The 24,864-nt window shown below is 37.5% G+C and overlaps 1 protein-coding gene across 9 annotated transcripts in view; it reads right to left on the bottom strand.

The window, feature by feature from the left end:
* SIPA1L2 (signal induced proliferation associated 1 like 2) overlaps positions 1 to 24,864 on the bottom strand; it is a 298,020-nt gene that overhangs the window by 87,026 nt on the left and 186,130 nt on the right. For all 9 annotated transcript variants that reach the window (XR_009550211.1, XM_007536224.3, XM_060191984.1 and 6 more), the window contains exons 6-7: positions 18,595 to 18,769; positions 13,628 to 13,731 (exon numbers count right to left, since the gene is read on the bottom strand). Coding sequence is in view for 8 of the 9 variants with exons in the window: in XM_007536224.3 (XP_007536286.2) it covers positions 13,628 to 13,731; positions 18,595 to 18,769 (279 nt within the window). In the remaining variant the exon portion in view is untranslated. The remainder of the gene's footprint in view (positions 1 to 13,627; positions 13,732 to 18,594; positions 18,770 to 24,864) is intronic.

Here is a 24,864-nt window from a genome sequence, read left to right as displayed (position 1 = left end):
AGGATTTGCCAGATTTCTGACTTGAGATTTAACATAATAAAGGTATAGAAAATGGGAATATGGATTTCCTGGAGGCTGGTTATGGACTAGCAGCAAACAATGAAGACTCTCCCCCCAACCAACAAATACTGACAGCCAACAAATCCACAAGCATTACTACACTGCAGCTGGAATATCTGTAGACATCAAAGCTTCAGGTGGGTGCTGGTATGCTAAGACAGGGTAAGAGGGAGTTAAGAGGTAAGAAGATTGAAGCCAAGCACCCAGAGTTGGGAGCTCTAGCAAAAAAGATGCACCATTTTGCCTATGAGCAATAGCTATCTAAGCTGCACAGGGTGTTGACTGTGAGAGAGGGGTAGCCTCTGAGCTTTGCCCCATGGCTTTGGAGGAGAAAATCTGTTGAATTGGTGCTAAGGTCACACCACAATAGAAGGGGGCTTTGCCTGACCAGTCTGGTCTGCTTCCTCAAACTAAGGCAGACATTCAGAAGGTAATTTGCAGCAGCTGGCAGCTGATGGCCAAATGGTAAACTGAGTCCTGCTTCTTCAAACACAATGGCGACCTAGTAGCAAACCCTCCTGGCTTGAATACAACAGAGAACTCATATATACACAATACATAGGATATAAAACAGTTCAAGAAACTAACAGGAAACATACCCCCCCACCACCTAATATATAAACAAAGTGAAATCTAGTAGCTATAATAGTAGAACCACCTGTTGGATCAGCAATAACCAGCACAATAAATGTGCAAACAGAGAAACAGCAAAAACAAACTTCAGAACATGACAACTCAAAAAGACAGAAATGAAACAGAAGGGCTCCAGGATATTTTAGATATAGAGGGACTATCAGAAAAAGACTATAGAAAACTTATTATGAGGTCTCTCCAAGAGTCTAAGCACATTATTGAGAAGCATACTCATGTGGTGACAGAATGTTTTATTAAGGAGTTAGAAAACTCAAAGGAAGAGAGTTGGGCGATAGCGCAGTGGGTTAAGCACACTTGGCGCGAAGCGCAAGGGCCAGCATAAGGATCCCAGTTCAAACCCCCGGCTCCCCAACTGCAGGTGAGTCGCTTCACAAGCGGTAAAGCAGGTCTGCAGGTGTCTATCTTTCTCTCCCCTTCTCTGTCTCCCCTCCTCTCTCGATTTCTCTCTGTCTTATCCAACAACAATAATACTAACCACAACAATATTAAAACAACAAGGGCAACAAAAGGGAAAAAATGGTTTCCAGGAGCAGTGGATTCGTGGTGCAGACACTGAGCCCCGGCAATAACTCTGGAGGCAAAAAGAAAACACAAACGAAGAGTTCCCAACATTTCTACAAGGAATTAGAAAACATGAAAGAAGGTATATACGCACACACATGTTTATAGTAGCTTTATTCACAACAACAGAAATTTGGAAATAACCAAAATGCCCTTCAACAGATGACTGGATAAAAATGTTATAGGGCACATACTCAGTGGAATATTACTCAGTGATAAAAAGATGATATTGTGCCCTTTGGGATAAAGTGGATGGAATTGGAAATTATGCTTAGTGAAGCAAGTAAGGAGGTAAAGGATAACTACAAAATTATTTCACTCATAATGCGGAATATAGAGAATTGAACATAGGGATGTGGGGACAAAAGGTCAACCATTATCTTTTTTTAATTATTTTATTTATTTTCTCTTTTGTTGCCCTTGTTTTTTTGTTGTTGTTGTACTTATTATTGTTGTTATTGATGTTGTCATTGTTAGGACAGAGAAAAATGGAGAGAGGAGGGGGAGAGAAAGATAGACACCTGCAGACCTGCTTCACCGTTGTAAAGTGCCTCTCCTGCAGGTGGGTAGCTGGAGGCTCAACTGGGATCCTCCTGCTGGTCCTTGTGCTTTGCACCTTTGCGCCACATGTGCTTAATCCACTGCGCTACCACCGGACTCCCAACCATTACCTTAAGACTGGGAGAATAATAGTGGCTGTCTATGGGGTGGGGGTGGGGACATAGACCTTAGGTTATGTGAGTGGTGAAAAAAAATTATATTGTAAAACATTACTCAATAAATCTCTAACTTTTAAAATAAAACAAAAAAATGAAAATAAAATATAATTTTGATTCTTTCAGAGTTCACCAAGTACCAGTTAAATCGCTGATTCATAAGCTAGAAAGTTCCTATTTACAACTTCATACTTAAAACTAGAAACATACAAAACTCATCGTACTGAATGAAAGATATATTAAGTTATATTATTCATAGAGACCCAATGAATTATCTGCATTATAAAAAATGTTTGCTAGATGGCAGGGGTAGATACCACAGTGGTTATGCAAAGAGACTCTCAAGCCTGAGGCCCCAAAGTCCCAGATTGAATCCCCTGCAAGACTATATGCCAGAGCTGATTAGTGCTCTGGTTAAAAAAAAAAAAATGTTTACTAGATATTTAAGAAAAACGTACTATTTAAGATGTATTTTAAAAATCAGCAAACCAGCTTATATTTAGTGTCATAATTTATCCATACTATATTGAATGCATATGTTAATCACTATAACAAAGTATCTAAATATCCTGTGTTTTATTACAATGTCTATAAATCAAATACTTAAATAGCTAAAGCATCAATAAAAAAGCTCACATTCTACTATCCTGAAATATTTTCCCTTGTTGCTCCAGTCACTGAAATATATCCTTCATATGCACAGTAACATAGCACAGGAAATTCAAAAATAAACAGTAGGAAAAAGGTAATTATAAATTTAAGACTATGCTTATCATTTGTTGAACATGATAGACAAATGGCTTATGTTCATTATCCATGAAACACAGCAATTGTCATAGAAGCAGAAGGAGCTCGCTCACAAAGGTCAAGGTCACACAGTGAATTCTGTGAATTCAGTGAATTCTTCCTTTCCAAAGTGATTACTGTGTCTCACTTCACCTTGGCCAGCCTGCTCAATTAATCATGCAATACAGGCATGGAATTTATCAGTGCTTCCTTGCTACTGCCAATACCAAATTAGAAATATATCCCTATGTCTTCCTCCACATAAAGGAAGGCATTGATTGGGTACAGTTATGTATTTCAGAAAATGAATATTTAAAATACAAGTTAAAGAAAATTATAAGCTTGATGGCGTGTCAAATTTATTTTGTTCTTTTCTAAGCATGTATTTTCCTTTGCAAAATGGGTCTAAAATGTTTTTTAAAAGTCTGATTAATCTTTTTAAAATTTTATTTATTTACTTATTATTGGATAGAGACAGAGAGAAATTGAGGGATGGGGGAGATAAAGAGGGAGACACCTGCAGCCCTGCTTTACCACTTGTCATGCTTTCCCACTGCAGGTGGGGACCAAGGGCTTGAACCTGGGTCCTTGCACACTGTAGTGTGAGTGCTTAACCAGGTGTGCCACCACCTAGCCCCAAAAGTCTTATTAATCTAAACACTGTCACAAAATGCACTCAGTGGGGGGGAAATTAAGTGTGTAAGATGAAAGAGGAGTTTTAACGAAAGAGTAAAATTTTGTGGTCTAAGAAGTCACATAGTAGAGAAAGCATTAGACTCTCAGTTGAGGGCTTGAGTTTCTTTCCCAGCAACAAATGTGTTGGCTCTCTCTGCTCCTCTCACTCTCTATCTCATAAACAAACTTTACAAGAAGAGTAAAATTTAAAGATTTTCTTTTTATTAAAGATTTTAAAACATTTATTTATTTCCTTTTGTTGCCCTTGTTTTATTGTTGTAGTTATTGATGTCATTGTTGTTGGATATGACAGAGAGAAATGGAGAGAGGGGGGAGTCGGGCTGTAGAGCAGCGGGTTAAGCGCAGGTGGCGCTAAAGCACAAGGACCGGCATAAGGATCCCGGTTTGAACCCCGGCTCCCCACCTGCAGGGGAGTCGCTTCACAGGTGGTGAAGCAGGTCTGCAGGTGTCTATCTTTCTCTCCTCCTCTCAGTCTTCCCCTCCTCTCTCCATTTCTCTCTGTCCTATCCAACAACGACGACAACAACAATAATAACTACAACAATAAAAAAACAAGGGCAACAAAAGGGAATAAATAAATAAAATAAATATTTTTTAAAAAAAGAAATGGAGAGAGGAAACAAAGATATGAAAGCAAGTTCCTAGATTACTAAAAGACCTCTGGCAATACTTGCTTTGAAAATTAAGATATTTTCCTGTATAAGTACCGCGCGCTAACCGATTGCGCCATTGGAGCTCTAAAAATTAAGATATTTTCCTAGTGCTTTCTTCTCCTTTGGAGACATGTGAAATTCCTAACACTTTTAAGTGATGAGAGAACCAACTTGGTGTCTTCAACTGTAAGAGTAAGTTAATAAACACTGCATTAGACAGATTTACATTGTCAGTTCTACTACATTTCCAACACTTGACTCAAGCTGTGAAACAGGAATAAGCTCTTGTTATGACAAGGAAAGTGAAAATGCGATTCTTCATCCAACTTCATAGAAAAATAGCAAATGCTCTATAAGCAGCAACCTTTGGGTTTATTCTCAGTTCCTTAAACAAACTTCTGGGTTTCACAAGATCAATTTTAACTCAGTATTATAATCAACAGCAAGTGCAAACAATTTATAGTCAGCTATCCTGGGATCAAAAATGGAGTAAACTTGAAAAAGGTCAGATCTAATTCACCTCTGTGACTCATTTGTTAAATTCATTTTTAACTTATCAAGATCAAGAAAAGAATTTTGCGCCTAATTCTGGAATGAAGAGGAGAAGCAAACTACACAAAATGTAAGAGAAGCAGTTGGGATGTGATTTAGAAATTTCTGAGAAAAGTCAGTAAAGGAAAAGCTTAATTTGAAACTAGAGAAGGCAGCTCCCCAGAGATTTCTGGTCTTAAAAGCAAGTATATGACAGTTAACATGATTTCAAAGAGCAAACTACATCACTTAATCTTACAACTTCTGAAACTCAAAGTGATGGGTTTAGAATTAAGCAAATATTAAATATCTCTCCATAAAAATAAACAAACAACAAAACACTAATCACAAGTTATGGATCTTAGCCCACAGGGTGGAATCTAAATGTCCTATCAATTGGATCAAGGCTGACAAAGACTCCCTTGACTTGATCCTACCAACTAATCTGCTACTGACTCTCCAACTTATCATTTACTTTTTCATTTCTAGACATACAGATAGCTATCCTCTTACTCTACCAAGTGAATTTTTCCTCAGACACTACACATTTGGCTTGAGAAGTTATTCCCCTTCACATAGAGGGCCAGCTTCTCCTTTTTAGAAAGCTCCCTAATTTTGTACACACAAGCACTCCAAAACAAATGTATCCCCTCATAAGCTCTACACTCAAGAGCATGGAGCAGAGAGGTTAGAATTTGCACTGCATTATAAGAAATGTTTCTGTGGAGAGACATATTAACAGTAAATTTGAAATGGTAGGGAGGTAGGGCTATAGCGCAGTAGGTTAAGCACACAAGGCACAAAACTCAAGCCCCTGGCTCCCCACCTGCAGTGAGTACCCCCCTAACACTTCCTCTCCACTATTCCAAGCTTTGGGTCCATGATTGCTCAACAATTTGTTTGGCTTCGTATGTTAACTCTTTTTTCAGTCACCAGGTTCCAGATGTCATCAGGATGCCGGCCAGGCTTCCCTGGACTGAAGACCCCACCAATGTGTCCTGGAGCTCCGCTTCCCCAGAGACCCACCCTACTAGGGAAAGAGAGAGGCAGACTGGGAGTATGGACCGACCAGTCAACGCCCGTGTTCAGCGGAGAAACAATTACAGAAGCCAGACCTTCCACCTTCTACAACCCACAATGACCCTGGGTCCATGCTCCCAGAGGGATAGAGAATGGGAAAGCTATCAGGGGAGGGGGTGGGATATGGAGATTGGGTGGTGGGAATTGTGTGGAGTTGTACCCCTCCTACCCTATGGTTTTGTTAATTAATCCTTTCTTAAATAAAAAAATAATAAAGCTGAATAACCATATGATTATTTCAGAATATTCCATATCACTCTTTAGAGGTAAACATAAGTATAAGCAGGACCCGCTGGTACTTAATGAGGTATATTTCTTCACTATGAGAACTCTCCCTTACAAGTATCAATTAGAAACTTTGGAAAATTAGTACACAAATCCTTTAAGACATGGTCAACCATTTATTTAAATTACAGAGAAAAGGGGTTCCAGCTAGGTACAAACCAAGTAAGTTTTATCTTCATTACTTTTACATATGACAAGTTTATAATGAGGTGTAGGCCAGTATTCTTTAAATAGAATCTCAGAAGTAAAGAAGCTGGCTGTCAGGACTGGTGCTGTGGTGCACATGTTACAGTGCACAAGGACCCAGGTTCAAGTTACCAGTTCCCACCTGTAGGGAGAAAGCTTTGCAAATGGTGAAGCAGTATTTCAGATGCCTCTATGTCTCTCTCCCTCTCTATCTCCTCTACTATCTCAATCCAATAAAAAAGATAACAAAAGAATTAAAAAAAAAGAAACCAGCTATTATTCCTTACAGACTTCCATGGGCTCAGATACTATTCTAAGATGAGAAAATCTTGCTTGATTCATACATTTAGAAAAGTTTACTATGTCTGACTTAATCTGACTTTTAAATTAAGATTTATGCATATTTATTTATTTATTTTGAGTGTGTGTGTGTGTGTGTGTGTGTGTGTGTGTGAGAGAGAGAGAGAGAGAGAGGGGGGGGAGAGAGAGGAGAGGAACCAGAATACTGCCCATCTGTGGGATTGCATTGGTGGCCTCATGTGTGTTTGTTTTATATACTTAGTATGAAGAAAAGACTTCTCAGCCAAAATGAAGTTTGAGGCTAATTTGTGGAGTTCTTTCTACTGATAACATCTTGTGACAGCTTAACTACAATTTGCATAGAAGAAAAGCAGGAGGCAAGCAAGCAAGCAAGAAGACAGCTCTGGCAAAAGTAGATTGACTGCCAAATAGGTCCAGAGAGACCTATAGTGCTTCACTGAAGAGGAGTAACACTCTAACAGCACTTTCTTATCACTCACTGAGTCTGGCAAGACTTTCATTGTAAGAGTGATATATTCCAAAGACTCTTTTGCAACTGTAGTGAACCCTCTGAAGACATTTAATATATCTAGAAATCAGCATTATGCTTGATATATTATAAGAACAAAAAAGAAAAGAGATCTAATGTGGATGAGTCTGAGCTGGTTAAACAGTCATAAGTTACCATCGAGATGAATTCAGGTCAAGGTTATTGGCACAATTCATGTGTAGGCCAGTTAACTTTGCTAAGTTCTGTGGCTTCAAGTTGCAGTGATAAACTCAGCTGGTCATTGTGGGCCTGTGTGATGTGTGTAAAAATGAACTGAAAGACTCAATTCAAACTATAACAAATGTGAGAAGTATGTGTTAAGTGACTGCACAGTGGCATCATTTATATATAAACAGAAAATTATACAATTCAATAAATAGCAACATACTATAGAAAAAACAACTTTCCAAAAGTACTGATTAATTAGTTCCTTGCTTTATTAACTATCTCAACCTCTGCATTTTTAATTTTATTTATTTATTATTGGATATAGACAAACAGAAATTGAGGGGGAGATAGAGAGGAAAAGAGACAGAGAGACATTTCAGCCCTGCTTCAAGACTTATGAGCTTTCCCCCTGCAGGTGGGGACCAGGAGCTTGAACCCAGGGCTTTGCACAGTATAGTGTGTGTACTTAACCAGGTGTACCACCACCAGCACCACCACCCCCAACCAGACCTTTGCTTTTCATGACAGATCTTCAGGACTGGGAACAGGAAAATAATTCATACTCTAGATATAATGAATTATAAACAATTAAAACTTATTGAATACACTCTGTGCTGAGCATTCACTTAAATACCTTACATGCACTAGCTCATCTAATTTTATCATCCAAAGAACATTTATTAATTCACTTAGTAAATATCTGACTATGCTTCCTAGTGTACAGGTAGACCCTAGTTAAGAAAAGAGATAACAGACTGAGTGGGTGGCTGACCTTGCAGAATTCATATATCAGCATATGGGGACCAGGGTTCAAGTGCTTGGTTCCCGCCTAACAGGGGTGAGTTTCATGATTGATGAAGTAGTGATGCACTTGTCTCTCTTTTTCATCAGAGTACACAGCTGAACTCTGGCTTATGGCAGTGCTGGAGACTAAACGTGTGCCTCACAGCCTCAGGCAAAATGAAACCACTATGCTATCTCTCCAGTGTACCTGCTCTCTCTCCGGTCCCACCCCATCTCTATCAAACTGGAAGAACAATATATGGTCTCTGGGAACTGTGGAGTGGTGCAGACACAGTAACTCCTTGTCAAAAAGAGAGATTGAGGGGCCAAGCAGTGGCGCAGAGGGTTAAGTGCACAAGGACCAGCATAAGGATTCTGGTTCGAGCCACCGGCTTCCCACCTGGTGGGGGTAGTGAAGCAGGTCTGCTAGTGTCTATCTTTCTCTCCTCTTCTCTGACTTCCACTCCTCTCTGAATTTCTGTCTGCCCTATCCAACAACAACAGCAATGATAATAATAACAACAACAACAACAACAAGGACAATTAAATGGAGATGATGGCCTCCAGAAGAAGTGGATTCATAATGCAGGCACTGAGCCCCAGCGATAACCCTGGAGGCGGGGGTGGGGGGGAGAGAGAGAGAGAGAGAGAGAGGGAGAGAGATAGAGAGGTGGGAAAGGGAAAGAGTTTTAAAAATCCTGTATTAAAGTATAAAGACAACTAAAGTAAAGATGAATGGATAAGAAATTATGCTGTCTACACAATGGAATACTACTCAGTAGTAAAAAAATGAGGAACTAGCTCTTTGACTTCATCTTGATGGAACTTGAAGGAATCCTGTAAAATGAGTGAAGTCAAAAAGTGGGCAAATACTAGATTATCTCACTTATAGGTGAGATTTCATTTGTGAAGAACAAGGACAGAAATAGAAAAGAGAGTGAAATCTGGACCAACTCTTGTGTATTACAGAAAAGCAAAGGACTCTGTGAAAGGAAAGGAAAGTAGGAGGTAGAAAAGGGCATTAGGGTCCTGGCATATATATGATGGCAGAAATGGCAATGACAGTGCTTTGTAGACACCTACCATGGGAAGATGAGAAAGTGTACCTAGTCAACAACTATACTATAAACTGGTAAGGCCCAATCAAGTGATGACAACAAAAACAGAAATAAAAGAAAAATAATATTTTTGCCTAAGGATCACAAAGCTATGATCTGGAATTTAAATCCAGGAAAGCAAAACTGTGACTTCTTGGTATTTAAACTTTTCAGCCTTGAGGAAGGATTCTGTTTTGAATAAGTATTCTGCTCTAGAATCACAGAATTCCACAGAGACATCAATCTATATCATCTACTCCAAATATGCTCATGCATGCCCCTTGTTCCCATTTCTAAGCCTATGGAATTTATTTCTAAAATAGAAGGTCATTCTTCCTCTGTAAGCCTAATACTACCTAAAACCCTTCTTGGCATAATGCTCCAAAACAGCAATTCTAGTCCTATGACCTTATTTTATATTATTGAATTTCTTTTTTTTCATTATTGAACTTTTTAATAGACTAAGCATGTTATCCAAGGATACAAGGCAAGTAAGTGACTGTGATATGTTCAGAATGTAAAAGTCTACTTATTATTCTCTCCCACTCTTTACATTATGATGTCCACATAGCATGCTTAGTATATAGATTTCCAATGGGTCAATATATAACATCATCTTTATTCCATATATGGTATAACCAATTAATGAAGCAAGATAATTTTAAGCTTCTCATTTCTCATACACTAGTATAACTTATTTAATGCTCTCATATTGAAAAATAATAATAAAGTCTTCCTACCTCAAGAAAAAACAAAAAATAGTTTTAGTGAAGAAAAAGTCAGATACAGAGAATTCATAAACCCATATATTTTAACTGCCATACAAGAAGAAGAATTCTAGTAATGATAAAGACAAGCCTACTTAAAATTGCAAAGGTTGTCATATGTGAAAGAGAAGGTCAGTAGCTCAAGGAAGTAGGGAACTAGAGAAGTTATGAGGTTTGAACATTTGATAACTGGAGTTAAAAGCTACTTGACTTCTTTTCTGCTAATGTACTAATGACTTTTTTTCCTGACCTGAATGAGTAGTTTCCTGAGCAACAACTCACACAGAGCTTAATGATTAAGAGCTTAACAAGTACTTGCTAAATAACAATACTGGTCTATATTAAGCTTCTTCAAATCTGTTTAATGTTTTTGACATTGTTCTAAATAAAAGACATCTTTCAGATTTAAATGGTAATGAAATTTACACATGTGATCTAGTAACTGTTACTCCATCTGATTAAAAAAGTATAGATACGCAATAAAGTTTTTGAAAACAGAAGCACATAGGTTATAAGAAAATATTAGTTCAGGATAGTGTTTGAGGCTAATAGTAAATATGAAATGGTGGGTTAGCAAAATAGTTCACTTGGATAATGCACTGCTTTGTGATGTGTATGACCCAGGTTCCAGGCTGTCCTCCACCACAGTAAAAGAAACTTGGACACTTCGATGTCCCCCACCCCCTTCATATTACTGGCTAAAGAAAAATAAATAAATCAACAAACATAAAATGGTTGAGAAAACCCAGCTGAAAAAAAAAGTTAAAACAAATTTAGTGCCTCAAAGCTAAGTGTTACACCGCATCCCAACTAGATATTTGATGATTTCAGACTTAATGTAAACTTAATGCCTAACTCAGTACTTGAAGAGATTTAGACTCAATAAGATATCTCCTTAGTTCCTCAAGCCTGAGTGTGGTTAAAGAGCAAAAGCCCTAAAAGCTCTTGGGAAGCCAAAGTTCTTGGGTTAATCCTTAACTTCTAATATGTGAGAGAATAGCTCACTGAGACACAATACACAGAGGTGCTGAGATGCTATCTACAGTCTATAAGACTTAATTACTACCTCCTCCAAATCCTAAAGATGTCATGTTGGTGCTATTTGTCCAGCTTTCTGCTTGATACAGCTCCTTTACAACCTAGAATTCTTGATGTATTGAAAAACATACTATAAAAAGGGTACTGGCCCTTAAGGGGGTGCTCTACTGCTTATCCTCCTGCTTTAGAGGTACACACTCAATAAAGACAACTTCAGGGCCTCAGTCAGAGAAAAAACTTATGTCTATGAGCAATCTTTGGGGTTCACACACGTCACCCTGCCCTGCTAAGAGTTATGGTGAAAATTAGGGACCTACCATCTCTTGCTACCTGTAGATTTCAAGGTGGTTCTTGCAACTAGTTATAAGGACAGGGAAAATGGCTGCTCTTTTTGGGTAAATGCCTATTTTGACTACCTTCACTGACTTTTAACCTCCAGGATTATCGCTAGGGTTCAGTGCCAGCACTATAAATCCACTTCTCCTGGCAGCCATCCCCCCCTTTTTTTTCTTTTTCTTTTCATTCCATAGGACAGAGAAAAACTGAGAAGAGCAGGGCAGATAGAGAGGGGGAATAAAAGATAGACACCTGCAGACCTGCTTCATAACTTGTGAAGCATCCCCACTGCAGGTGAAGAGCAGGGGCGGGGGTTGAACTTGAATTCTTGCCTGGGTTCTTTCTTATATTATTATGTGCACTTAACTGGGTGCACCACCACCTGGCCTTCCTTTCATTGACATTTCAAAGCAATATACAAAGAAAATTATGGGGACTAGGTGGTAGTGCACCTGGTTCGTTGCATACTACAATGTGCAGGAATCCAAGTTCAAGCTCCTGGTCACTGCAGGTGTCTCTCTGTCTCAATTTCTGGCTGTCTCTATCCAATGAATTTATAAAGATAATTCAAAGAAGAAAATTATGGACCCAGGTTAGATCATTGTGGTAAAGAGTTAATTGCATTATATATCTTCTTCAAGTTTGCTGGCAACTCTTTGCCTTAATCTTGCTTCCTAGTTCTACTCTCAACTCTGACACTATCTTCCCAGACAATATTTCTAGATCACCCTTCTGGTCCACCCCATGTTAGCTACTAAGCTCAAGCAAAGATTATTAAGACATAGGCTCCAGGGGCGGGGGTAGATAGCATAATGGTTATGCAAAGAGATTCTCGTGCCTGAGGCTCTGAAATTCCAGGTTCAATCCCCTACACCACCATATGCCAGAGCTGAGCAGTGCTCTGGTATTTCTCTCTGTGTCTTTCTCTCTGCATCTCTCTCAAAAATAAAATAAATAAAAACTTAAAAAAAAAAAAAAAGGCATAGGCTCCTAGAAACATCCCTGAAATAGACTTCCTAGCTTCCTTCTACACTAAAGTTCCTACTTTCATCTGCTCCATTCCTATTTAATGGTGCCTAGTTATTGAACATGTTCTATTTTCCATCTTACTGCATTTCAGCCACCAAGTTCCAGATACTACTATGATTCTATCCTGACTTCCCGAGGTAAATGATCTCAACAATACTTCCTGGAACCTCATCTCTCCAGAGCCCTATCTCACAGACAGAATCAGGCTGGAGGTATGGATTGACCTGCTAATGCCCATGTCCAGCAGGAAATCAATTACCAAAGCCAGAACTCCAACCTTCTGTACCCCAAAAAGAATTTTGGTCCATTCTCCCAGAGGGATAAACAATAGGGCAGTATCCAATGGAGGGGATGGGACACAGAACTCCAGTGACTGGAACTTTATGGAATCACACCCCTATTATAATTATACCCCTTACAATCTAGTAAATCAATATTAAATCACAAATAAAAAATATAAAAAAGACAATTCCTCTATAAAAATTACATTTCATGGACTTCATATACTATAAAGTAACTCCTATGTCATCCCTGGTACTTAAATATATTTAGAGTAAAAGCAGTACAGTTAAGTGGCATAGCAGACTGTTTTGGGGGGTCTAGCAGGTTAAGCAAACATGGCATGAAGTGCACTGACCAGTGTAAGGATCCTGGTTCAAGCCTCCGGCTCCCCACCTGCAGAGGGGTTGCTTCACAAGCAGTGGAGCAGGTCTGCGGGTGTCTATCTTTCTCTCTCCCTCTCTCTCTTCTCTTCCCCTCCCCTCTCCATTTCTCTCTGTCCTATCCAACAACAACAACATCAATAACAACAATAATAATAACCACAACAATGATAAAAAAACAACAAAGGTAACAAAAGGGAACAAACAGCCTTCAGAAGCAGTGAATTTGTGGTGCAGGCATGGAACCCCAATGATAACCCTGGAGGCAAAAAAATAATAAAGAAAGAAGACTGTTTTCCAAGCATGAAAATAAACTTGTTTTCACTCTAGATTTAACCCAAATATAATCAAGGTCCTAAAAATTAAATAATAGTTTCTCATAGTATTTTCTCTAAGTTATTATAGTTAATCTACCCACAGGCAGAAGTCTATGTTCTCCCTATATAATTGGTTGTTTTGCAATTAACATTCTTGACACTGGCTTCCCATAAGGTTTTACCTAGCAAGTAATAAAGGTGATTGCAAAAGTGTTTTAAGTGTTATAAAGAAAAAAATATAATAATAATAATAACAACAACAACAATTAGCTCTTAAAAGCCTAAATAATATTCAAGAAAAAAAATGAGTCATTGCAAATTCTAGTACAGGTCCAGTGTTAGTTATAAAAGGAGAGAGGTAGTAGGACATACCTGCTGTCTGTTGTTGGGCATGTGGGGAAGCATAGTAGATACATGGAACATGAGTTCATAATCCTTGTATGTGGTGTAGAGGGAATGAGTTCCTGTAGAATCAGCTAAAAATAAAAACTGATTATAGTAACAAGTCAGAAAACTGCAAAATTATCAATTAAATAATTAGAAGAACTTTACTATAATAAATTCAAATAAAAAAATCACCTAAATCTAGCATCAATCAATGTCTTGATATTTTCCCTGCTCTAATTGCAGTTTCTATGAATTTTCAATCCATGTCTTCAGCCTGAAAGCTTAGTTTTCTCCTCATCTGCTCTCAGTTTGTGATTTTCCCTCCTTCTGTATATCTATGCCTTCACAATACTCAGTCAGATGCCTCAGCATGAGTGAGGTGTTTCTGCCAGGGTGTGGATGTAAGCAGAAGACAAGACAACGTTAGGTACAATTATTTAAAAGGTGTGAACTAAAATGAAATTATTCTTGCCCTACTGTGTGTGTGTGTGTGTGTGTGTGTCTGTGTCTGTACACTTAGCTACTATTATTAGAATTTGATCTTTCAGAATACAGAAAAATAAAACAGAATTGACTTAATATGGACATGGGAGCAAAAAAGTTAAAAGATTTCTTTCTCAGAATGGTAAACTTTTTCTGAACAGGCAACAAAATGATACAAGTCATAAGACTGAGAATAAGATGAATTAATGTGATCCCTTATGGACTGACATCTGTTTAAAAAAAAATATATAAAACATCTGTATCCCTGTAATCATATGCTATTCATCTTTTAAAGTAGAATTATGCTTTTAAAAGTAAAAATTAATATGTTTATCAGCAGATTACCTCAGATTAAGAGTTCTAGACATCTGAATCACATGTTGACTATAAAACATTTAAGCAATAATTTTAGGGTACAGTTATGAGCCACTTTGTATACAGATAAGCAAAGCCAGAGGATTAGTAGGAAGCAAGATGTAAACAGAATTCAGGACCCTTACATGCAATCATTGACTTATAAATATGCCTTTTTCCTCTTACTTTTTCCTTTTATTTTTATGAGATTTATTTATGGGGAGGAGGCAGAGCATTAATCACATGAAGTGGCAGGGACTAAACTCGAGAACTCATTTTTGAGAATCAAATAATTTATCCTCTGTACCACCTGAAAGACAACAATTTTCCCTATCTTTTCTTCCTATTATTTATTTATTTTTAGATGCACAGAGAGGGAAAAGAGAGGAAAATAAGTGAGAACACGGAAGTTTCAGTGCAGTGGCAAAACCAGGGTCATGCACATGGCAAAGCAGCACCCTATCCAAGTGAGTTCTGCAGTGCATTTCTCTTTCCAATTTTTATATTCAATTTAGAAATAGTCCAGAAATTTTTCTACAAAACAATGATCATACAGTCATGCATACTCCAAAAAGGTACACACAGAAGTCAGGGGAATATTTAAAATGCCTATATTGATTATTGACAAATCAACTTTGGGATGGTCATATGGGATCTTCAGCAGCTGAATATTAACAAATTAGTTGTAAAATACAGGAGTTTTCTCTTTACAATTCACCAAACATACATTTCTTATATCTCAAAAGAGTTCTTATAAAGTAACAACTTATTTCAATTGTCTTGCTCAGAAACTTGACAGTGAATTTCGCTTTGGAAGTAATCTAGCAGGGTCATAAGAGAATTATGAACTATGAACAGTCTCTTCAATGTAGAACTAACATGTTGACATTATCAAGACAGTCTTCAGTGTAATCATTCTTTGTGTCAAGAATATATACACACAGAAGGAAAGATGAGCCATGGTCTGTTATACATACTGTACTCTGGTTAGTAAATCTCATCTGTGGTTCATGTTGCCTTATCTGCTCTACTTAGTTCTGTACTTTAGCAGGTTCTAAAAAGGGACATTTGTTATTCTAGTCCAAGACTCTTAACTTTCTTTGTGATGAAACCGAGCTCCAGATTTGACTAAGGTTGTATGGGAAAAGAGAGTTAAGATAATAAACACAAATCATCCATAGTTGAAGAAATATTTTTGTCTGTTCTTTGAAATATAAACCTCAATCTACATCTTTAGTATGTAAAGGACATTTTATTCAAAAAATTCAAAGCTGTTGTCAATTTTATGGATAGAAAAATAGTTCCCCAATTTATCCTATAGTTATTCAGGATGTGCAAAAGCTCTTCAAAAGTTTTCTCAATAGATTCCACTAAAGAGAGATGATAGGCACAGAGTACCAAGGTCATTATCAGTGATGGATTTCTGAGAAGGAAAATTCTATGAACAACATGCCAGCCTGCACCTCTATGAGATAAGTAGTCATTTGTAGGTAAGGAAAGTTTGATAAGAAAAAAGAAAAGGCTAGGTATGGTAGGGCAGTAGTGCAGCAGGTTAAGTGGCACAAAGAGCAAGGACCAGCATAAGGATCCTGGTTTGAGCCCTGGCTTCCCACCTGCAGGTGGGGTCACTTCACAAGCTGTGAAGCAGGTCTGCAGGTGTTTATCTTTCTCTCCCCTCTCTGTCTTCCTCCTCTTTCCATTTCTCGCTGTCCTATTCAACAACAACCAAAGCAATAACAACAATAATAGTAATGACAACAACGATAAAACAACAAGGGCAACAAAAAGAGAAAAAAAATAGCCTCTAGGAGCACTAGCTTCATAGTACAGGCACCAAACCCCAACAATAACCCTGGAGACAAAAAGAAAAAAAGAAAAGTGAAAAACAAAAACCTGATCATTCTTAAAGTGGATGAAAATTCACAGTGGGCAGCCTGCATTATTTCCTAATCTTTATACAGTGGACACATAAGCAATACATATAAATCTTACTAGTTGGGCAGGGGTAGATAGCATAATGGTTATGCAAACAGAGACTCCCATGACTCCCATGCCTGAGGCTCCAAAATCCCAGTCAGTCCCCTGCACCACCATAAACCAGAGTTGAGCAGTGCTCAGGGAAAAAAAAAAAATTACTAGTCAAACTCAACTATCATATATGGAGAAGATACACACAGACCTCGTAGGTGAGTTAAACCTTCTTCAGATCTTTTAGTGTAACTTCCAAAAACAGATCTTAAGATCAGAACTGACAACAGGTACAGGAAGTCTAGCCCACAAATCATGTCAATTTCAGGCCCACTAATATTTCCATATGGAGAAAAGTTCCCACTTCACCACTTTTACTAAGAGTTGGCTACAAATTCTTCATATTTAAAGCAACAACAACAAAATGTGTGTTTTCTGAGAGAGAGAATCTCTGCATCTCTTCGGCACTTCCAATGCCAGAAATTGAATTTAGAACTTTATGTTTGAGAATCTAGTGCTTTATATACTATACCACCTCCTAAGCCACATAGATATGCTTTAGTTGGTTCATCTCTTTTCATCAAAGGAGATATTAATTTCTTTATAAAAAGCAGTTTTCCAAAATATACAATGTCTCTGATATTTTAAGTGCAGATAACAACACAAAGACATTATTTAGAATGTGTGAATGTCATATGGAATATAACAATATGAATTAAGATACTAAGCAGATTTATAAATTATAGGATAGTATAACGTCTGTATTTTAAAACAGTGAGTCCATCTGGCACCTTGGAGCTCCTATGTTTCCTCAAAGAGACCTGACTAAGTACTTGAAATATAAACTGCGCAGACTTTTTAATCATCATTTTAACTGATGCTCTCACGTTAACAGCATGAAATTATTAATGAACAAAATAAGCCCCCATGAATGATATGAGTGAATGTGTTAATATTTTTTTCTTCTAGAAATGAATGTTATCTATGCTTGTCCTTGGTATACCAGAACAAGGAAGTAGAAGAATAAGTTAAACTACATGAAACAATAAAATGAGCCTCTACTTCCCCCAGTCCTGGAACCCTTGGATAGGGCCCACTTTCCCGTATGCCTCTCCCAATCCATATCAAATAATATTGCATCTGCCAATCACAACCTAACCAACAAAACGATTGCCACCTCAACATGCTTCACTTCAGACTGTGTCCAGAGACTTCACGTGTGGAATGACAACCATTCAACTTCATTACTCGGGTGAGACCTTTCCTTTCATAGTATACTCTAATTTCATCTCAGGTGGTTCACTTTCTAACAAAGTCCCCAAACCTAGATATACACCAGTTTCTGTGAGAGAGAGCATATGTTCACACGAATCCATAAACTACTGCAAAATATATGCCTGAAAGCAGAAGTGCACTAGAGTTTGCAGTGAGTACCCCAACATTTCCTCTCCACTATTCCAAGCTTTGGGTCCATGATTGCTCAACAATTTGTTTAGCTTTGTATGTTAACTCTCTTTTCAGTCACCAGGTTCCAGATGTCATCAGGATGCTGGCCAGGCTTCCCTAGACTGAAGACCCCACCAATGTGTCCTGGAGCTCAGCTTCCCCAGAGACACACCCTACTAGGGAAAGAGAGAGGCAGACTGGGAGTATGGACCGACCAGTCAACGCCCATGTTCAGCGGGGAAGCAATTACAGAAGCCAGACCTTCTACCTTCTGCAACCCACAATGACCCTGGCTCCATGCTCCCTGAGGGATAGAGAATGGGAAAGCTATCAGGGGAGGGGGTGGGATATGGAGATTGGGTGGTGGGAATTGTATGGAATTGTACCCTTCCTACCCTATGGTTTTGTTAATTAATCCTTTCTTAAATAAAAAATTTTAAAAAAAGATTCTTCATGAAAGACTGCGAAATCTCTGTTGGTGTTACAAAGGAAAAAAGAATTGACCTTCTGATCCCATGTGAAGCAGATACCTCTTGAGAAATATGTTTCCTTTGCTCATTTGAGGAAATCTAAACTCTATCCCAAGTAAGCTTGCTAGGCCATTTCTGGGGTCAAGGGCAGGAGGGCATGTAATTGCTTACTTAGCTGAATGCAGTATGCCTACCTCTGAAGAATTAAATTTGTGCAAATATGAAGCTTACTTTTATTATCTAGCTGAGCTCGATATTTAGTAAATCCTTTCAGTCGTACTCTCTGGCCCAGAAGATCAAGGAATTCTTCAAAAGCTGGTCCCGACGTCTCATTGTTGTACATCTCCTCCTCTGTGCTCTGGCCTGCTTTGCAATAAAGGATTCCAATCTTGTGCTGAAAGCTTAGCTGAAATGAGGGGGCAGGGGGGTAAATATTCAGCAAATAGTGTCAGAAAAGATAAGTTTCAGTAAAATTAAAACTACAGAAACTAAAGATTCTATTCTCAGGAAAAGTTTTAATAAGCCACAAAGAAAAAAAAAAGGCAGAAAGTAAGCAGTTAGCACTGTACAAAATAAAAATACTATAAATATATAACCAGCCCAGAATATCATATAGTTAAAGAAAAGTCAGAGCTAACAAATATATAATACAAGATCATGGCCATGAAAAATTTGTCAGGTTTCCAAAGTGGACACAAAGGTTCAATCATTTACTGAAAGTACACATGGAAATACTTAATCATATACTATTCATGAATAACTAATACTATCTTCCAAGTCAGTTTTAAAATAAAAGGCCATGGACTTTTAAAAGTTTTTTCTTTCTGGTTCCTAACCTTTTAAAATTTTTTCATCTGAAAATTTATAAAAGCCTGAAAGACTGCAATGTAAAAGTAAATCAAATTAATGTTTGGTGGAAGGTAAAAGAATCCCAGTGGAAATTGTGATGTATGTATATAAACAGAATAATGTTTTGATTTCATAAAAATAACTTGGGCTTTACAAATAGTCATTTCTACATTTTCTTTACTATCTTGAAAAGAAAACATCCTCTAAATATACAATAGACCATAAAGAATTTTAATGGCAATTGAAGAGTTCCTGTTGTAATTTAATCTCACTAGTCAATTCTATATCATAGTTGGAGACATGAGACTTCTTTCTCTCAAGGGCAAGGAGGAAATAGATGCATTTTTTACAGAATTCATTTTTCCCAGTGAGGAACTACTACTCACTCATGAAATCAGAGCAATAATCTTACTACCAGAAATCTGAGAGGCAAAGACTGATAGATGATTAGACATCACCAATTCCCTAAAGGCATCAATCCACAACATTGTTCACTTTTATTACCCAGAATAAAACAATCTTCAATCAAAAATTCATAGGTAACTATATTAGTAAAACAAGGCAAAATTATGCTCATTTCCCTTGAGCAGCAAGGTAATAAAAGCAGTCACCTCCACATTGCCTAATGACCAATATATACTCTAAGAAGGGTAGGAAGACACCTGCTCGGATAATCCAAGGAGACTTCACAAATAACTTCATCAAATAATAGGATGAATTTAGAATTCAGCAAGGAGAAATCTAATATATTCAAGATTGTTCACCCCGAAGTACTGGGGCGGGGGTTATATAAAAAGAAATAAAACCTATACACAACCTAACTGAATGATATATACATATATGCATATGCATTTTTAATCTTTTTTACTTGAGGGAAAGAAGCTGAATTATAGGATTTTGCTGCTATAATGATATATTTCCACTCTTCTCCAAGACGGGCATCAATACATTATACCTACAACAAAATCATCATCTTATTCCACTTTTCCACTTAGACTGACTAACTCTGTGGTATGTATGGAAGACAGAGCTTAGCCCCTGGCCTCTCCTCAGAGTCACAAACTACTGAGTGGCACAGTGCAGACATAACTATATGTCCTGAGTCTAGAGATATGAGATCCTAAGCAAAAGCTACTTAATATCTAGTCTCATACGTTTTATAGAAGTTTTTAATGTCAAAAATTTTTTCATTCATCCAGAAAATGATGACTAAATATGACTGACCAAATTTAATTACACAAATAAAATAGATACTACTATGACTATAAAGAGACTACCATTTCTCCTATAAAGCTATACCAAAAATATCTAATATCATTTCATTATAAGCATTAATTGTTCTTGGGTGACTCAAAAGACATCTTTGTATCTTAAGGTACATTAGGAAAACACTTAAGATTATAAAAAATGGGGGCTTGGTGGTGGTGCACCAGGTTAAGCACACACAGTACTAAGCTTGGGGACCAGCACAAGGATCCTGGTTCCAGCCCCTGGCTTCCCATCTACAGGGGGATTGCTTCACAAGTGGTGAAGCAGATCTGCAGGTGTCTATCTTTCTCTCCCCCTCTCTGTCTTCTCCTATCTCAATGTCTCTCTGTCCTATCCAACAATATCAATAACAAGTAATGGAAAAAATGGCTGCCAGGAGCAGTGAATTTAGAGTGTAGGCACTGAGCTCCAGCGGTAACCCTGGAGGCAAATAGAAAAAAAAAAGATTATCAATAATTACCATAAATGCCAATGACCTTAAACACTATATTAAAATCTATATTAATCCTTTGATATGCCTTCATAACTGCTTCACATCCTGGATATTATATTAATTTAATTTTCTCTATAAGAACAGGATTTAGTACTTTCCAGCATTCTTCAGCCTAGGCCTTAATAAGAGTTTACCAGAAATTCTAGTGCCTCCATGGGACCTAACTCCGATGTTACACAGTACCTACTATTCCCTCAGTATCCAGTTATCTGTGTCATTGGCACTTACTATATCCTAGGACTACAATGTCTGTTTGCCCATGCTATATATACTACATTACTCACCTCAAGCATTGCCAGCACCATGTGCTAACACCATCTGCCCACTATATCTTATGCAACTCTGTCTCCAAAGTCCCCATCCACTTTGCATGTTGTCCCAACCTTGATTATCTCCAGCCAGGAAACCTCTTCCTTTCTTCCAACTCACCTCTTTGGAAAAGGCCTAGAGTAAAGCTATTTAAATCCATTCTGTGGCCTCCTCACCAGATGACAATGAATAGGATTAGTGTTTCCATCCAAGAAACTCCTAGAACCATGGAAATTAGGGAATGTGGCTAAAAGATATTTCAAGGCCCTGAAATATCCTTAGAGTATCTGAACATTCTCTCCCATACACATACACACACACACACACACACACACACACACACACACACACACACACACACACCATGGGCACCACTCACAGATAGAAGTTCTGCCTCTCTGACCAGCCTGCCAGGTGAAGAAGTCATAAAACGGAACTTTAGCAATATATGTATCTCCACAGACTAAGACAAAACAATTCTAACTTTATTTTTTATTATTGTTTATTATTACAGTGGATATAATTGCGTTGAAATAATAACAAAATTCAGCTTTCAAGTGAACGGATATGGCTCACCGGAGTTTCTTAAAAAACTGTGAAAACATCCAAAATATACCAATTATCACTCTCCCAGTGGAATATCAGAAAGTTTGCAATAGACTCCTCTGTCTAACCTTGCAAAACAAAACATCCAGACCCAGATCTCTTAAAACAGTGTTTTGGTTCTAAGTCCTCTAGAGCTCAGACTGAGCCTAATCACTTACCCATTATATTAATCCTTGTTTAACTGGTCTGGTGATAATCATACCCAGTTTTGCCATCCTGGGGTAGAACCAGGCTGGCACTCAGGTGTCAACAGCTTAACAAACTAAAACCATTCATTTGTCCAAATTCCATACTACTTCAGTGTTGAAAGATACAGACATCCAGACACATTACACAGACAGCCAGAAAACTCAGAATCCTTTTCTTTTGTTTCTTGTAATAGGATTAAACAATGTCAGCTCTATTTCCAAAATAGGAAATCTTGTCATTACTGAATTTAAAATTCAATGAAAGAGTCCAAATAAACAAAAAGTGACACAAGACTTGCATTAAAAATAAATAAATGAAATGAAATGAAATAAAATAAAATAAAACTTGGGGTCTAGATGGTGGCACATCTGGTTGAGTGTACACATTACAGTGTGCAGGAACCTAAGTTCAAGTTACCAGCCCCCACCTATGGAGGAAAACTTCATGAGTGGTAAAACGAGTGCTGCAGATGTTCCCCCTCTAAGCCCCCCACCCCCCACTTCTCCCTTCTATCTCAATTTATCTGTTTCTATCCAAATGAATAAATAAATATAAACTCATGGGGTGGGGAGATAGTAAACTGGTTATGCAAATGGATTTCATGCCTGTGACTCTATGCTACTAGGTTCAATCCTTCAGTCCTCACCATCATCATAAGCCAGAACTGAGCAGTGCTTTGGAAAAAAAATAGCTATTTAATTAAAAATTAAATAAACTCACATATGCAGTAATATCTTGCCAATTCACTGAGTATTCTTAAGAATATTTTTAGAATTCCCCATAGCATGAAAGAGTCATCTTTGGTAAGATCTGAAGAATGGATCTAGTGATCTGAGTATTTACTGAATCTTCCACTAACAAATTATATCACATATAGACCAGATACACACGGTAACTGAGTGAAAGCAGAAAGGTACCAATTCAGAGAAAGCAGAAACTGACAACATATTCTTAAAATATTTTTTTCAAGATTAAAAAAATCATTCAAAAGACAGTAACATAAAATTGACCCATCCCCTTCCAGGGCAGATTCACTATTATTATAGTTTCATAGAGGTAGCACTTCCTGGAATACTGTGGGGCCTCAAACACTCTAACATGTTAGTGGGAATTTTAGGAAACCGTTAGAAACTTAGAAGTTAAAAAAAAGCAACTCAATTTCTTTTAGCTATGAAATTTATTTGTATGCAGTTTGAAAGTCTGATATTATTGAGTTATGGTCAAAATCAATATACTGTATAACTAAAACTAATAATGCAGTATATTAATTATACCTCAATTAAAAGTTAAAAGAAGTCAAAATGACATATTAAAAAGTATATCAAAGTTAATCAAATAATCTTAAAAGAACAAAACATAGGAAAACTAGAGTTGTACAATGTACACTTTACATAAAAGCAGGAACCAATTTAAAAAGTTAATTTCTATGGCCAGCAAAATAGCTCACTTTGATAATAATGTGTATTATCGCCATGTGTATAACCAAAGTTCGAGCCAGATTCCCACTGTACAGCAGGAAGCTTCAGTGATGTGGTCTATATTTCCTCTCTCTCTCTCTCTCTCTCTACTTCTATGACTCTCTATTTCTATATAATTAATAGTAAAACATGATAATAAAAAATAAATCCCTTGGGATAAGATTATAAATAGGAAAAAGGTTATAAATATTGTTCATTAAAAGTACATAGCAGGAGCTGGGCAGTAGCACAGCAAGTTAAGTGCAGGTGGTGCAAAGCACAAGGACCAGCACAAGGATCCTGGTTCGAGCCCCCAGCTCGCCACCTGGTGGGGAGTAGCTTCACAGGCAGTGAAGCAGATTTGCAGGTGCCTATCTTTCCCCCTCTATATCTTCCTCTCCTCTCTCCATTTTTCTCTGTCATATCTAACAATGACATAAATAACAACAACAATAATAACTATAACAACAATAAAAAACAAGGGCAACAAAAGGGGAAATATATAAATATAAAAATTAAAAAAAAAACTAAAAAAAAAAAAGTACATAGCATATTGACTTTAAACTATTATCTAAGTGGAGCCAGGCAGTGGTGCAACAAATTAAACACACATAGTACTGTGCACAAAGATTCACACAAGGATCCAGGTTCAAGCCTCCTTCCCCCTCTATAAAGCAGGCACGTTAACAGTGGTGAAATAGGCCTGCAGTTGTCTTTCTCTCTCCCTCTCAATTTCAGTACTACTGAATGAAAAGGAGGGGAAAAAAATGATGGCCACCAGAAGTAGTGCTGGTTTGATACCCCAATTATCTCACATAGCTCTGAATCTATTCTATCATATAAAAGCTCCAAATTCCTGCTTCATGTTGTGAGGGTACAGTCAATTGTAGATTCCACAATGTCTCATAGACACTTGAAGACTTTAGAATTGAGACTAAAGGAAAATGGACTATGGAATTTTCCACAGCAGTCTGAGGGGGCCATCACTAGACAATTGTTACACAGTAAATACAGAGATACATCTCATTAATTTTCTTAATAAGAGAGACTACAGTAGATTAGCATTTCACCATTTTATGTGGAGCTAGGTAATTGAATTGTAAGGTATGTGGTACAAGGCACTACTGAGTCACTTTTCTGGCTACGTAAGGCATATTCAAGAAAAAAACAACCTACAATTCAACTGTTAAAGTTTAGAATTCTAACTTGGTTCAGTTATTACTAGTATTTCAGCTTTCATTCTTAAGACAAAGAAATCTCAGTTTAATTAACTTTTAATGTTTCAGTGTCTGCTTCCTCTGGCTAATAACAGTGTTAGACCAACTAGAA

Source organism: Erinaceus europaeus, chromosome 6 (genome assembly GCF_950295315.1).
Source record: "Erinaceus europaeus chromosome 6, mEriEur2.1, whole genome shotgun sequence".
Taxonomy (NCBI): domain Eukaryota; kingdom Metazoa; phylum Chordata; class Mammalia; order Eulipotyphla; family Erinaceidae; genus Erinaceus; species Erinaceus europaeus.
This window is presented reverse-complemented; position numbering and strand designations above follow the sequence as displayed.